Source organism: Antrostomus carolinensis, unplaced genomic scaffold (assembly GCF_000700745.2).
Source record: "Antrostomus carolinensis isolate BGI_N321 unplaced genomic scaffold, ASM70074v2 scaffold27938, whole genome shotgun sequence".
Lineage (NCBI taxonomy): Eukaryota > Metazoa > Chordata > Aves > Caprimulgiformes > Caprimulgidae > Antrostomus > Antrostomus carolinensis.
The window spans coordinates 1-16,366 of NW_010335435.1; the positions used below are offsets into that span (position 1 = coordinate 1).

General features: G+C 43.9%; 1 protein-coding gene across 1 annotated transcript; it reads right to left on the reverse strand.

Moving 5' to 3' along the window:
- Positions 1–4,438: 4,438 nt before the first annotated feature.
- LOC104530071 (carnosine N-methyltransferase 2) lies at positions 4,439–16,249 on the reverse strand. Its single transcript, XM_010174552.1, has 8 exons — positions 16,224–16,249; positions 13,719–13,780; positions 12,149–12,287; positions 10,398–10,450; positions 7,154–7,261; positions 6,916–7,046; positions 5,834–5,927; positions 4,439–4,794 (listed from the first exon to the last, which is right to left on the reverse strand). The coding sequence occupies exons 1-8, from the start codon at positions 16,247–16,249 to the stop codon at positions 4,439–4,441; spliced, it is 969 nt and encodes a 322-aa protein (XP_010172854.1).
- Between the last annotated feature and the right edge of the window lie 117 nt (positions 16,250–16,366).

Consider the following 16,366-nt stretch of genomic DNA (forward strand, 5'->3'; position numbering starts at 1 on the left):
CACTGTGTCCATAACAAAGTAAGGAGATCTCTGTTTTTGCTGTCTGGCGTCCTGGCAGCTTGGCACATGGCAGAGTGACCATGCACTGGTCCATAAATGTCTTTGGAGACCTAGCCAGGACTCTCACTATCTAGTAAGATTTATTTTTCTGTTGCTACTTAAGTACTGGAGTTGAGTGACTCCAAAGACTCATTATCAGTTAATGATAAAGATATTTTAGACTTGGTTTCGATATTTGTTCTCAGTCTGGAGGATCTGTCCTTCAAAAAATATTGTACTTCAAAAGGTAGAGTGATAAACACCTTCTTAGAGTTATGACCTGGGCCAGAGGTAATTATTAATTCTAATAATGCTGTAGGTTTTTTGTAAGCTCCAGGAAGGTTAGTATGATCATACCACCAGTACATGGAAGTACAACCAGCAGCTTCAGGGACATTTGTCTGGCCTTTGCTGCCTTCTCTGCTGAATACAGAGCATGTGGAGATGGTTCACATTTTGGGACTAAATCCATCAAAAGACAAAAGACACTGCATGTTGAGCTCGCAGTTAGTCCTGTCCTTCCCATCACAGAAATCTTTGAGAAAGGTCAATCCCTCAGGAAAACCAAATTCTGTGCCTAGCAAGGACTCTTTGATATTTCTGAGGAAGCAGTTCTGAACCATATATGGTTTCAGGCCAGCTGGAAAACTATTTTCTGAACATAACCATGACCTGAGTTTTCCTGGTATTTTCTAAGTACAACTTTGTGGGAACCTCTCTGCCACATCTAGATCCTGCCTCTGGTGTCTTCACCCAAGGCACCTCCAGAACTAGCATCCCAAATCTGAAGAGTGCAGGACAAAGCCTGTTGTCTCAATGAACACCATTAATACAGATACTGTACAGCTCATGACTGTTGGAGAACTTGCCTTACAGCCATGCATTTTTTTTGATGTATTTATTTATGAAGAATGTACAGGTTGCCCAAAGATTTTCTACTTACCTGATATAAACCTCAACAGGTTTCTGTGGGCAAATATTGAAGAAGGAAAAGAAAAAAAGTTTAGCATCTGTATTTTTACGTTTTGCTCCCTGATTGAGGTTAGTTTTAATCTTTTCAATGTGTGCTCCAGTATTTTACTGAGCTTGTCTTTTAGTGAGATTATTCAGAAATAAGCTATTAGATTTTCCAGTTCCTATGCCACCTTCATCTCCCTGGTAATGTTCATGGGTAGAGAAGCCTTAACATCCATTACAAAGGCAAACCATTCAGCCCACAAGACTGAATACAGTCCCAGTAAAAAAATTATCCTTCCTTGATATTATAAAGTGCTGCTTTCTGTAACTCCTTGTAGGAGGCTGTATCACACAATCAGAGCAAAGCCATGCCATTGAAATGGGCATGTTGACAACTTGAAATAAGGATAAAACCTGCAACTACTCCACTTAAAAATAATGCAGTTTGGAGTTTGTAGGCATTACTTCTACTCCAGAGTACACATGGCAGCTCACTACATGGTTAGTCAAAAAGGCATTTGCTTTGTGCTGGAACAAGGTGTTGCATGGACAGAGCAGCACGGTTCCCTCAGGATGGCATGGACCTGCTCCTTGCTAACTGCAGCACTGGGATCTGCCATGAAACTCATCGCTGAGTAGGGGTCATCCCAGACAGAGGTCAGCAAGATGAATTTGATTCAAAACTAAAGAAGAAGCAACCTTGTGCTCCTGATGTGTCCTTCCTCACCTTTGTTCTGCAGGTCACCCGTGGTCCTGGTGAGTTGTCCACAGACTTGTGCTTGAGAGATAACTAAACTGCAGCACATCAGCCATCAAGTGAAGAAAAATAAAAAACCAAACCAAAACAACTGAAGAGCAAATTTTCTGCAGCCCTTGCTGTGCAATCATAACTTTTCCATAAGCTGGAGCCCAGCACCAAGAACATGATTTTACAGTAGAAAAAACTATGGTCCCCAGCAGACAATATCAGCATGTGATGACCCAGCAAAGAAAGTGGAGCTGAGTCGGTGTATCATTCACCTGCCCAGGTATTTGTCTCTGGTTCTCCAGCTCAGCATCTGCAGCGTTTTGGGAGGCAGGTTCAATGTGCTGGCTGCTGCAGCCCTCTCATGGCCACACAGACCCAACCGTGCTCCTGCCTGCCAGCAGCTGGGAAAACATCTATCAAAATTCTGTGTGGGAGAACAGCATGCTTTAAAAACACAACAAATAGTTATTCAATAGCATATTCATCCCAGAATAAATATATAAATAAATGGAGTTGACACTTAGGATATTTATTCCAGGCGTACAAGCAGAGTCGTTGTTAAATTACTTGCTTTTCAAGAATCAAAAGAAAAATTACAGATAAAGCATTAAGCAGTCAGATTTTTAATGGAGTGCCCTGTTTCATCTCCCTAGGCTGTCACTAAACAGTCTGCTTTGAAGTGCTCCTTTCTTTTGAGCATTTTCCGCATTGATTTACAGTGGTGTGGGTTTTGCTCATGGGTTTTGCTGAGTATCTGCTTACTGGAAACATGTCTACCTGCTCAGGGAACTCCAAGGAGGGGTGAAAGCCTAAGTGCTGCTTGGGTTGGGGAAAAACTCAGGGAACATGGACTGTTCCAAATTTCTGCAAATACAAACAGGTAGATGATTCTTTGTAGCTTGAAAAGCAAGTCTGGCTCTTGGTATATTTTGGTTTTCATTTTTATCTGCCAGAGAGAGACCGAGACATCACTAACACATGGAAATAAACCACAGGAATCAATAATGAAAGGAGAACATTGATGGGAGCAGTGCTGAGATCCTGTCCAACAGCCCAGCCCTACACTCCCTGCCCAGTGCTGTCAGTGAACACAGTCAAAGGAGCTACCTATAGAATAAAAAATAAAATGGATCAAAATGAAAAGCTTGTTGCATAGGTATGGGGTACTCTGGAGGAGGTTGTCCAGTTTTGATTGATGTTTCTTAGACTGACAGCAACAGTACTTACAGACCAGGGTGCCACAGTCCTGCCAGATGGATGATGTTACACTATCATTTTTCCATTGCTTTCCTCTTTTTTTTTTTTTTTTTTTTTTTCCCTTATAGTAGTTTCAGAGGAAATATCTGCAGGAGAAATGGCTGTATTTCAAAAAGATATGAAAAAACCCCTAACCAAAACTTTTTAAAAAACCCAAAACCAAACAAAATAAACCCACCAAAGCATGAAGTGGAGACTTTATGAGACTTTAGTGGTGGAGTCAGGGGAGCTTCACAAAGTGGAGACTTTTTTCCCTTTTCAGGTGGGAGCACTGCTACCTCCAGGCAGATGACAATGTGTAGGGTGGGGTAGGTTTAGTGGGATCAGCAGGACTCTGGGTGAAAATGACATCTAATATTTTGCAAGCCAGTGTGCCAACCCATGTGTTCGTGATGCTGGAACCAGCCTTTCGATCAATACCAGGCATCAATAAGACACTGGCATCTGCAGCCCCTGGACTCAGCCTGGGCAGGGGTGGGTACACCTTGGAGCTAGGGGCGCTTCGCAAAGTTTCCATTTCACCCACTACCAAAAATGCCCCCTCACCACCACCACACAAACCCAACACAACAGCATTTTGCTTTTTTTTTTTTCTTGTTTTTAACTAAATACCCTCTTCACTCTGCATTTTCTATAAGCCCACACATACAGAACGAGATGTGACTTTTTTTTGGTTTAAAGTGTCTTTTATTTTATATGGAGAAAAACAGTAGTAAGAAAGTAACAAAATTAATATCTGCCTGAAAGAGCACAGGGCAAGTATCATCCTGTGATCCAAAAAGTTCTCCAGACAAAAAAGCTGATAAATTTTTAAGACATGTCTATATTGCAGGATGCTGAGACGCTTGGGGCAGTAAATACCTACGCTGATAAAACCATGTGAAATAGCCTAGCACAGAGCAACTTACAGCTTAGGTCTAGGTGCAGTGAGGCACATTACTTGGGTGCAAAGCAGCGAGGACACCTTGCTGGTTTTGTCCTGGCACAGCTGGAAGCAGTGGGTCTGTACGCAGCCAGTACGGCTGCAAAGCAGCACCTGGTCATATAGACAAGTCTTTAGGTTTGTAAACGTACTGGCTATGTAGAAAAGTGGAAATCCCAGTGTCAAAAGCATAGACAGGATGCACACTGTTAAAAAAATCAAGTCCACGTAGGCTCTTAGTGAGATGGAGTTCTCCACTTTCTGGAAAATGTTCTCCTAGGGCTGAACTAAATAGCCAGGTTGAAATCTTGGCCCCGTTGATCTCAGCGGGACAAAGAGCTCATCCCCAGCATTGCAGGCAGCTCTGCTGAGCCCGGATGGGAATGGGAACCTGCAGCTCAGCCCCATTTTCTTGCCTTCTTACTTGTGATTTACCTTCTTTCCATGCTACGCCCTTCTGTGACTGCATTGCCCTCACACCCACCCTAACTTGCCTTATGCAGTTGGTCCGGACTCTAGGATTCAACCACAATCATACTCAAGTTGTTGCTGAAGATGATCCTCCCATCCTTTTTGCTGCTGCACTCGGGCTGGCAAAGAGCCTCCTGCAGCCGCTGCCGCAGCCCCGGTGGGGCCGTGCCCAGGAAGTTTTTTGTCCCCGTCAGGAAATCCACCATGCGGCCTCCAACTGGGTCCCCCTCGATAAAGCACTCGGTGATATCCCAGCCTGACGGGAACTCATAAACGCGATATTCAACACCGAGTCTCTTCAAAACATCCGTGATGCCATTGGAGGTGATGTAGTGGCCACTGTCGGTGGAAGGCAAGCAGTGTCTGTACTTCTTCCATAGGCTGGCCCATCCACTACTGTCTGCCAGAGCAGAAGGGAAGGTTACTTTTGCAAAGCAGAGGCAGTCAAACACCAGCTAATGCAACTACTAAATGAGTTTGAAATGCTCCCTGGCTTCTGGCTGAGACCTTGCCAGAAGCAAAAGACCTTTCCTCTTGCCTGAGTCCATTATAAATGTCTGTGCTTGGAGAGGGGTAAAATTGTGATCTTCATCAGCCCTCCTTCCAAAACTCTCCCATTTAAAGGAAACTCCTGGGAGACAGTCTCCGGCACTGGATTTGCCCGAGAACAGTACACACAGAGGTACCACTGCACTGAGTCCGCACACGCATACTGCCTATTAAGTGCCCCTTTGCTAAAATAGTGCAGATGGTTTTGTACATCAAACCTCAATTTTAAGTGCACAACATAGAATATACCTGAAAAAGACAGTCCCAGCTGGCAACATGCGAGAGAGTTTTAATGGAAAACACAGGGAAGTGTGCTCTGTTCACCGCACCGTGAGCCATGGATTCATGAATGGCACACTGGAAAAAATACTTTTTTTTTTTTTTTTAAATAAGTGCCATGATGTCCTAAGTGCCTCTTTTTCCTGTCCTGCCATAAAGCCCACAGCTCTTGGCAGCATCCCTTGTCCTGCTGGGATCTGGGCCATCGCTGTGCCGAGGGAAGAGCCCCAAAGCTGGGTCCTCCCAGAGCTCAAGTTGTGTTTTCACAGTGCTGATTTCACCATGAAGAAGGATTGATCCCTCATTCATGAATATCCACACTTTTCTCTAGACAGTAATTTCACAACAGGTCTCTGAGGTATAGTGATTCATCTACTGCGTAAGCAGGGAAGCAAGAGCATGAAGACTGTGCCTAGAGTGGTCTCATCAGACATTGGAGTCCAAGAGGTTAAGCCCAAGATTGCATACTCCCTATGAAATACAGCATTTATTTTATTTAATTACTATATAATAAGCACTTCTGAAATCCTGAGACAAATATTTGGGGCTCTCAAACTTCAAAGCTCTTCAAAACACCAGCAATTAAACAAAAAATAAAAGGTCCCTCTTACCTGATAAAATTATGATCAGGAGTTTACCATGATGGTCGAGGCAGCTGTGGAAAAACTTGATAGTATTGAGAATATCCTCCACACGGTACAGCATCTGGAAATGAGTTAGACACAACCATTATTGCTCCTCCACAGTGCAATGGCCCTTCAAAGGCCTAAACCCTTTCTCTATAGAGTTGTTTTAAATTACTTCCCAGTTGCTTCCCAGCCTGTCCTGACTGAGCAAGCACATTTAGGGGTGTCCCACAGGACTGAGCATCACCAGGTCTTCACCAGCACCAACAGCCTGGGGTCAGACCCAGGGACCCTCTGCTCAGCCTCGGCCACCAGCCAGATGCTGACCTGCCCATCACTGCCCTTCAAGCCCAGGGCAGTTTTGTGGTTGGAAAATACGTGCAGGGTTGGAGTTCCTTATCACCAGGGACATCTCTCAGCTGTGTTTGGGCCATGGGCAGGCTGGATCTCTTCCAGACACTGAGGAATTTGGACTGGGACAAAGCAGGGCTCATCTTAAAGGCTGCCCTTGGGACTTGTAACTTAGTCCTTGACCCAGAATCAAACCTCTGAAACACTTTCTGGTTGTGAAATCAGTTCTTATGAAATGAAAGCAAAATGAAATAAAATTAAAATAAAATAAAAGCCACTAAAGTGAGAGAATAACAGATTTTTTTTACAAAATATAATTGGCACATACAACATCAGTGTCATCAGTATCAGAGACACAGCAGCATAATTTCTGATCCAAAACCTCTCACAGGTGTTCATTCACTAACTTTTCCCTTCAGTGCCAACCAGACCACTCTGAGAAGGGAAAAAAGTAAATTGCTGGACTCTATGTGACAGCCTGAGACTTATACTGTGTTTCATTACCCACTATACACAGTTAAACCAGTACAAGCTAGAGACCAAAACCAGGGTGGATAGGGAATAAAGTTTGATGTTTGTAGAGCTGACGCTGCTGCAGAATTTATTGCTCATGGGAGAACTGTGCTCAGCCCTCATCCCTCTAAATTCATGCATACAGCAGAGATGAAGGAAGCAGTCAAAGCTGATACTCCTACACTAAAGCAATATTCCATTACCTGGATCATATGGATGAAGTCAAATTTCTTGTGTGCGCCTTTCTCTTTCACCTGTTGTTCATACTCCAAGGAAGTGAGCTGGTGCCAAATAAAAGAGACATTCTGCAGGTCTGGAGCTTGATTCACCAACTCTGTTTTAAAAAGTAGAAGAAAAACATGAATTTCATCAGACAGTAGAAAAACCCATCATTCAAATCGACAGTCCTCACTATACCCCAGGCAGCAGGTAGACCCTTACCTTTGTAAGCTGCCACGTGCTGCGGGTTGGGCTCTATGATTTCGTTGTCAATAAAGACCCCTGGGTGTGCAGCCTGCAGTATCCTGATCATTTTCAAATCCTGCTCACCTGTTCAATAAACACAAATACATTACATTCAAAAGTACATAAACGTGATGAAATGATGCCGGCGCACCTGCCACCTCTGCTGCCTGGAAATCACTCACCCAGGAGCGAGGCACTTTCTACTTTATGGTTTGCATGGTGGCACCTAACCTGGTGACAGTCTCACCATGAAATCTCACTGCTTGAGGTAGCACATAGTTACAGATAAGACTAAGAACAAGGAAGACATAAGCAACAGCGCAGAAACCTGCTAATGGCAATACTCTGTGATGAACAGGTCAAAATAATCAAAGATAAATGTTTAAAAAACCAACCAGGAAGCATTAGTTTTCAACAAAAAGACCAAGTCTGAATGGGTATAAGGAGGCAGTTGGCACTGCTGTGCAACTTCAGCATGGCACAGGGTGGTCCGTGCCTTTGGCACTGCTCCAGGGAGGCAGTGGCCACTCTGCTGCTGGCGAGACACAGTTCCAAGACCCAGGGATCTGTGTGACAAAAGGAAAGGCCCATTGACATGCAGTACCCTGGATCTTCCCTCTTTGGGGACCAGCTATGTGATCTAAGCTCTGCGTGTTGACTAACGTTATCTTGGAGTTGCAAATAGAGACCTGCATATTTGTGTGAGGGTGCCCTGAAAATTTAGCTATTGGTGCTTCTTTGTTACTGCCTGAGCTCTGGAAGAGCAAGTGGCAGTCTGTCCCTCTGTCCTAGGAAATTTCCAGCCTCTTTTGAGGAGACGCAGGTCACTCTTGTTTTCTCCCAGAAAGGCCACAATACTCCAAGTGTGCAAAGTCCATCTGTTTCATCTGGGACTACGGAAATAAACTGCAGAGGTGACCACCTTGAGTGGATTTCTGCAAGAATCCTGTCTGTAGCTGATGGTGGGGCCTAAAAATAGCCCTGCCCTTGCAAATGTCACACACAGAGGTCTTGATACGAGATACTGCATCTTCCCTGGCCCTTCAGCTGATGTACCAGCTATGAGAAAAGTCGTCATCTTTGGCAGGTGTGGCAGTAAATAGAATTCAAGGAGGGAAGTATCAGCCATGCCAGCACTGATACTGAAGCTGATACTTCCAAGGAAGGAACAGTCTTTTGAAATTGGAGAAAAATACCCAAGACCCCTGAGGAATGCAGTGGCAGTGGTGCAGGGCTGGCCAAGGAAGGAGGAGAGGAAAGGAAAGGAGGAAAGGGAAGAGGCTGCAACTGCATCTGTTGAAGGAGGGTGCGTGGACCAATATTCCTGACAGGAAGGAAGATCTCTATAGTAAGCAGCTGGATCACTTTAGACATTCCTAAATGCCAGTTAGGATGTGCCTGGGGTGGGGAACACCAGCAATTAGAAGTGTTGACGTGGGATCCCCACTGGCTCAGGGCAGATAGAAGGCAGAGCATCACTGCCCCATGCCCTGGAGACACTGATGGTGGCAATTGAGTATATCAACAGCTAATGGCTATCTTAAAAGCTGTTTAGGTTTGTTTGGGGCTTTTTTACTCAATCTCTGTGAAGTGCCCTAATTCAGTGTTGGCAAGAGCAGACAATAGTGTCTTCAACTGGGGTGCCTACAAAAACGCAGTAAAATACAATGCTTTAGAGCAGGAAGTTGTCTGCTCCAGCTTGCCCTGCCAGCAACAACCTTTCAACAGTAACCACAGCAAGATACTCCAGAAACAGGAGTGAAACCCCTCTGCAAACAGCAGCCCACCCTGGCACTGACTGGGAGATTACAGTCAAGATAGCTAAACCAGCCACAGGAAAACATGGAGTGAATGAGAAGATGGTGGTGTGGACTGGAATGAGAAGATGTGATGTGTCTTTTAGGATGTGGAGTAGGTCACTAATCCCTGTTAATATTTTCGTCAACTAAATTAATTCTGGGGGCTCTGTGAAATCCGAGTCCAACCCTGGAAAGGTCAGGGATCAGCTATAACCTTTTGCTCAATGCCATCCTAGCTTGCTCCCTGCAGAAATTCAGCTCTTGCAGGCGTGGGCAAACTGAGGAGGTGCAAGGCTGTGAGGGGCAGCTACCCAGGAAATTTTAGGGTTTTTATTTTTCCATTAAAACACCTTCTGAAGAGGAAATAAGAAAAAATGGGAACGATGCAAAAAGTTCATTTTTCCCCTGTGTTTCCTTGGAGTCAGAATTTTGGTTTTATATTACTTAATGAAAATGGAGTGTAATGGAGGATGGAATGATTTCTTCCTTCTCACTTTCTCATATGCTCCAACATATTCCCAATTGGGAAAAACAATTCTATGCTGCTTTTCTCTTGCTCAGGAAAACAAGCAAAAAAAAAAAAAAACCTGAGAAAAAATACTTTCATTTAAAAGTATTACACTTAAAATTTAGCTGAAAATACTTTTTAAAGCAAAAGCAAACTCTGACAAATCAAACCGCCACTTCTTTTCTCTACTTTTTATTTTCTCCCAGTTTCCCTAGGAACAAAGTTGAATGTTTCATCACTTTTTTCTTTTTCTTTTTTTTTTTTTTTTTTTTAAACACAAATGCATTTAGAAGAGCTTTAAAGCCATTTTTCCAAAAGATTGTTTCTCTCTGGGGGGAAATATCATTTGCAGTTAAACCTTGTTTATCACTGGATAAAAACACAGTAGTTACAAAGAAACACGTCTTGAAAAAGTTGATGAGGCCTCATACTAATGCTTGTGGCCAGGTTTTGCACCACCTGGAGCAGAGCATCACCCAACTTTGGCCTCTGGGTTACCTAAATGCACAGAAAATTAGAGATCCTTTCAGGTGGGACAGTCTAAGACAGGACTTCGAGTGGAATGAACCTCTCAGATGTCTCTCACTCTCTCCAACAAGGTTTGAAGATGCTGTCATACCTAACCTGGAGCAGGACTCCTTGCTTTGAGACAGGTGAGAGTTAAAATCATCGTACTCATCTCACTTGGACAGCTTGGAGCAGCAGCATTTCTGAAGGGAGGTGGGGAAGGAAGGGATGGGGTATCGCTCTCATCCCAGCTCCACATCCCATTTTGCCATTCTCTGCTTCAATGAGAAACACTGTTATAAATGCCTGAGAAGTTATTGCCATTGTTCAAAATTTCAGCATCACCTTCTGCTGCCTGTAGAGACACCCTGTGCCCCAGCATCAGCAGTGCTGCCAAGCTCCTTACCTGTGCCACTTCCAACTCCCAGGACATTTATCATCGATTTTCCATTGCCGAGACTGAAATGATAAGTACACATTATTTCACCATGATATGTCACACAACTTCATGTTTTAATTCTAATATCTTGGATGCCACATTGGCCTGGAAATTTAAGTGAGCTTTGCTACGTGCATTGGGATAGAAATTTGAGCATCCCTTTGCAGCTCAGCTATAACCAGCTGTGTGGTGGGAGCCAGCCCCATATTAGCAAGTTCATGTTTCAAAGTACAGTAGGCATCAGGATATAGTGTTTCTCATCCTTTGCCAGAGAGTTTTCTTCAAGCTATGGTTGGCACTAAGCAAAAAGGTCTCCGGGGAACCCCAGGGTGAAGGGTTCCCTTTGTGGACAGCAGGGCTGTGCCTGGATGGGATGGACACCGCTCCCCAGCCAGGGCTGCAGGGACAAGGTGAAACAGGGAGAAACCTCCACACCCTCAGGAGATAAGTTTGGCTTTCCAATATTGGATATAAATGCCCAGAAAAATTAAAAAATCAGACTATCCAGATGACTGGAAATCCTCCTTTTTCAATATTCATCTTGATTTGAAACTGGGAGGAAAGATCAACATCTTCAATAATTTTTGCCTTAGAAAAATTACTTCTGAAAAGATCTGAAAAAACCCACCCAACATTTAAATTCTTAGCAGAATATTTAGTAACAACCTGACTTGAGGATGAGGAGTCCAGGCTCTGACATGCTTAATGGCCTTATTCTGGTCTTGGGCGTAGACTGTGCAGAGGGATTGAGTTTCACATGCACATGAAACATGTCAGGAGACACCACAGCAATGACTCAATAAGAGAGGAGATAGTAAATCCTGGAGAGTGTGACCTAGTCAAGGAGCCCTAGCCCTAATGAGAGTCAAGACCCTTTGACAGAACCACAATCAACATCATAGGAAGCTGCAATGTTTTGCATTTTTCAAAATTCACCTAAGTAAATTCTTCATTTCAGATTTCTGAGTACAAATTATTTTTAATTATTATTTCTATTGCTTATTTTTTAATATATATCTGGTCTGGAGTTACCTGCCTAAATTTTTTTTCTCAATGGGGAATACAGTTTCCGTAACATTCAAAAATTGCCCAAACCTGAAAGATCTTTCTTGTGGTTTGGATCTAGGCTGCTCTAAATCTTATCTGCAGTCATCCAGGTTTACTATATTACATCAATACTCCACAAAACTGATTATCATTTGGTACTTAAGCAATGCAAATCGACTTAGGATAGAAATAAGGAGGTCTTAGGGGATTGAGAAAACCAGGAATTAGTCACTAGAAGAGAATTAGAAATGTGTTTCTGTTTGGACTGATGTGTGATGAAGTCCCAAAAGCAGGGAACGAGAGCATAAGAGAGAGCTTTCTTTTGGAAAAAACAAACAAACAAACAAACAAACAAAAAAAAGCATACAACAAAAATACTTTAAACATTAGAAAATCAGCTAATGAAAAGAGATGGACATGAAAATGAAGTCTTGATTATTTCTTTAACGTAAGCATAGAGGCAGTGCAGTGTATTAGTTGAAATAACATGTATTCTAGAGTTATGAAGCAGAATATTCTACAGACCACCATTAAGAGATTTAAAACCAGAAACCATTAAAAGTTCATTCATGTCCCAAAAAAATCCCTAAACATGTTTGCTGACCCTTCTGCGCAGATTGCCCTCCCAAGATAACAGATGGCTTTCCCACATTGGTGGAAGTGCTCCTTACCTAGCCATGATGTTGGGCATTTCTTCCTTGTTGAACTCATCCATGCATTGGTGTTCTGTTGAATGATCCAAAAATGTCTTAAAGGCCTCTGCGTACTCCTCAGCAGTGAGACTTCTCATGGAAGGGGCCACATATAGCTCTTAAGAAACAAATACATATTGTGTGTTAGTGGCTTCAAGGCAAATGAAGGATCAAAGCACTTACCTTGTGGAAGAAACCCAACCCAACTGAAGCCAGAGATTCGGGAAGATGGTAAGGAGGATGTGTGGCCCAGGAGCCATGCAAACATGTGAGCTCATGTGAATACTTTCCAACCTGTTCATACTCAGGGTTTGTAAAGTATTCTTAGATGCTCTTTGACACCACCATATTTGTTAAGTGCTTCACTACTGCAGGTCAGCCTGAGGAAAATGTCTCCAAAATGCTCAGCCAGATATGGGGTACTCAGTTTGCAGAAAGGAAGGTAACTGGAGAGTTTTTCTAGAAGACTCAAGGCAGGAAGGTGAAGAGCATCGCACAGCAGATCCAACCCTGGAGGGTCTGTCACTCTCGCATGTGCAGGACAGCATAACTGAAATCACCAGCTGCTGGCACACTGGCTGTTAGAGGTGATGCAACACAAAAACTGCCTCCTGCACCTGAAGTAAAAATAGTCACCCTGTGCACCTCATTTCTGACTCTCGCTGGTGTGGGACTACGGTGTTCTGCTGGGAAGGTGAATTCTCCACCGGGAACTGCAGCTCGTGGCCAGGAGGGCAACTGATAGCAAAAGTAATTAATCTGAATGGGCTCATGCTCAAACGTGGATGGTCAAGACCAAGGTCTCTAGCTCTGAACCAGCAGTCATATCTACTCAAGGGGTTGCAAGCAATTATTGCAAAAAATCACATTCCTGTTGTCTCATCCTACTGCCAGTGCTGCTGCCAGGGCACAAGCTCTGGCCAACTGCTTGGGTCTGTGGAGCAATGATAAGACTAAGACTTGAGGCTCATGAGAAGATGCCATTCAGCTGAGTACTGGCCCCGAGGTCTATCTCAGAGGGCTGCAGTAGGAAGGCAGTCACAGTGTCAGTCTCAACATGTGAGATCAGCATTGGAAAGGTAGTGTTCAATAGAAAAAAATCAGCTTTCCCTCCTAAAAGAAATGAGGATGAAGGACAGGACTTAGCAGAACATCTTCATCCTCATTTTTGCCTTTTCAGGAGCTGCTTATTTATCATCTGCTTTTAGTTGCCACTAAGAAAACTTCATATGTCTTATACAGGACTGTGCAATTTTAAACTGGATGCCTGTGCCTTTTCCAAAACCTCATGTCATTGGCAGCTGTGTTTCTGGTAGGTATGTATGGAGACCTTATCTCCAACCTTATTGGAGGTAAAGAGATCAGCATCTATCCTCAACTCTTTTAACTATACCCTAACATAAACCTTAAATCACCTGAATTGCAATCAGTTTAGCATTTTTTTTTTTAACCATCTCTAACTCCAAAAGAATTCAAACATGTTTGCAGTGTTAGCAAGCTGAGTGGGCATTTTACTTTAATCTCCTTTTTTATTTTTTCTCCCAAATACCTGAATTATCGTGTGGAGCTGTCAGAATCTCTGCTTCAAAGTTCATGCTGGGGAACCTATTCCTGTAAGGAAAGTATAGCACTTCAGTTATTTGAAGAACCTGTATGCTTTTTTGAAGCTGCATTGAAATGCAGAACAAAAAGAAGATGCTCCAGGACAAGTGCTCCATGCCTGGTGAGCAATACTGTTTGTTCTCTTTCACTAGAATAATGAAATTCACAACTTCTTAGTTAGCTGATCACCCATAAGTATCAGCAATGGACTGGCCACCTGAACCAGTGCTTGTCTGAGATGTCTTGTGGAAGTTTTTCCTCCCTCTGAAGAATCATTAACCAGTCAATACAGAGGAAGGCATTAGACTAAATTATATTGCACACTCTGTGGAACCTTTCATCATGAATGGAATATAAGAAATAGCAGTGACATTAGGAAAAGGCTATAGTGAGCTTCACCATCTGAAGTGCTAAGAGATCTGCTTGGCCCAATGGTTCTGGAACCTTTTTGCTTTGATTTTTTTCTCCTGGCTGCAAATATTACATTGGGTAACTTATAGAAGGCACAGGACTCAAAGAGCCAAAGTCAAAGAGGTCATTTGACCATAAACATTTTCATTCAGTCATCTGTTTTCATTCTTAGTTTAGGGGGGGAATGTGAAGATTTCCAGCAATGAAGTCACCCCTTCATTTTCCTTTGACATCTCTCATCTGCAAAATATGGATGACATGACAGTAGTAAGAGGAAGGTATGAAATTAAATTGGAGCAAGGATCTCACTTCTGCAATGAAAGTGTTGGGGTGAGGCTGCCTATGCAAGGGGAATAGTCATCTGCCGGGTAACCACATTTCAATATCGAGATGCACAGCAAGTCTTAGGGGTGATATTTCTCTATAACCCAGGTTTAGACACGTTGCTGCTCCCAAAGCCCTGCTATTAGAAAACACTTCATGACAAGCAGTCTGCAACAGCAGTAAGCAGCCCCCAAGTCTCCTCTGCCAGGGAGAAAGATTCTGCATGAATGAGAAACAAGCCAAGAGGTGGAAAAGAAAAAAGGGAGTCTCGTAGTAGGGCTTTGTGATGTAACACCTAATGACAGTGCTAGCAGGTAGAAAGGAAGTGGTCACATGTGCAAACAGCACACTGCTTCGGTTGATGAAGGCAAGAAAAGACTAAGGTGAACCAGAAGTCTCAGAGGTGCTGGAGTGCTGCCAGAGTTCTGCAAGACCAGTTGATCTCATCTGAGTTTACTGCCAAAGTCACGTACCTGGCTCCCATGAGGTGCGTCAAAGGTCTCAGTTCCACCACCTTGACCTCACCTCCCCCCAGAAAAAAATCTCACAGAAATTCAGCAAACAAGCCTGAACTCAGCCCACCTCCATAAGCCTCAGCTTGGCTGCAGGCCAGTGCCTCCAATTTCTACTCAACCCTCTGACCTCTTCCATCTCTGCCTGTCAAAACAGAGGACTATTTTGCCCTCTCAGTTGGCTGAACTGAGCAAGATGATTTTCAGAATAAATCTCCCAGTAAATGTTGAGGTGTAGCATGGCTTCCGCCGTGCAGAGAGGAACAGCTCTCAGGGTCTGGGGACATGAACTCCATTTCTGACCGGTCAAACGTTTCCAGTCATCCCAGAAGACCTGCCAGGTGACCTGGACAGACTGTGGCACAAGAATTCACTGGGATGGATGATGCCAAGACAAGTCTTCCACCGAGACTTTTGCCATTTCTTGCCCAGGCAGGGTTTCTAAGACTGATTAACCCTTGTTGCTGGGAAGGTGAAAAAGGTTTATTCATCACTGGGAACAAATGAGCTTCCTCTAAAATCTTGCTTAAAATCTAGCCTAGATCTGAAAATTGACTAGAATGCTATGGGCTGATGCTGCCCATCCCAAGACCCTGACACCCAAACACAGGACAGAAGCAGTGACTGCCAGGGAGTGGGATGGGATGCTCATGGGCAGCTGGTCCTGCTGCAGATCCTGGTTAAGTCAGAGCTTGCTGTGAGCAAGGTTAAACCTCTCCCCCTCCATGAAATGAGCATTATGGACTGCAGATGCAAGGCACCGGCTGAATCCACAGCGTCACTTTAAGTGATACAAAACCTTTAAGTTGAAAAAGTCATTACATTCAATTACATTCAATTCAACTATATTCAAGATGTTTCTAGCAACACAAATTGTAACGTTTTCATAACTCATCATTTCATTGCATCTAAAATTAAGAAGTGCCAAGGTCATCCTGCTCTGGCAGGGGGGTTGGACTAGATGATCTTCAGAGGTCACTTCCAACCCTGACCATTCTGTGATTCTGTAACTTGGTGAACTTAGGGGCTAAAGGTCTCCTCACAAAGGTTTGATGAACCCCATCCCTCCCAAGACATGGACACATTTGCTGTTACTCCCACCTTGCACACATCCATCCATGACAAGGGACAGCAGAGGCTGGCTCTGCCACCCAGCCAGATGGTGGGGAAACACACACCCTCACTCCTTTCCAAAATCCACGTACCTCTTCATCTCTGGGGCTGGATCCATGGTTGGGATGGGTGTGGTGCCGGGACACTGCCACTGGGCACGGGGCTGTGGGGTGAGCCAGGCACCTGACCCCTATGTTAGCATGTCCACCTGCAGCCCCGCTCCACGCCGGCCGCT

What these genes read in the sequence shown, in the direction of transcription:
- LOC104530071 (XM_010174552.1), bottom strand. Translation starts at nt 16,249, where the DNA reads ATGGATCCAGCCCCAGAGATGAAGAG. An exon ending in AGCTCCACACGATAATTCAG is followed by an intron (nt 12,288 to 13,718) that starts GTATTTGGGAGA and finishes TTGTTTCTTAAG; the next exon opens with AGCTATATGTGGCCCCTTCC. An exon ending in CCTGATCATAATTTTATCAG is followed by an intron (nt 4,795 to 5,833) that starts GTAAGAGGGACC and finishes CTGCTCTGGCAG; the next exon opens with ACAGTAGTGGATGGGCCAGC.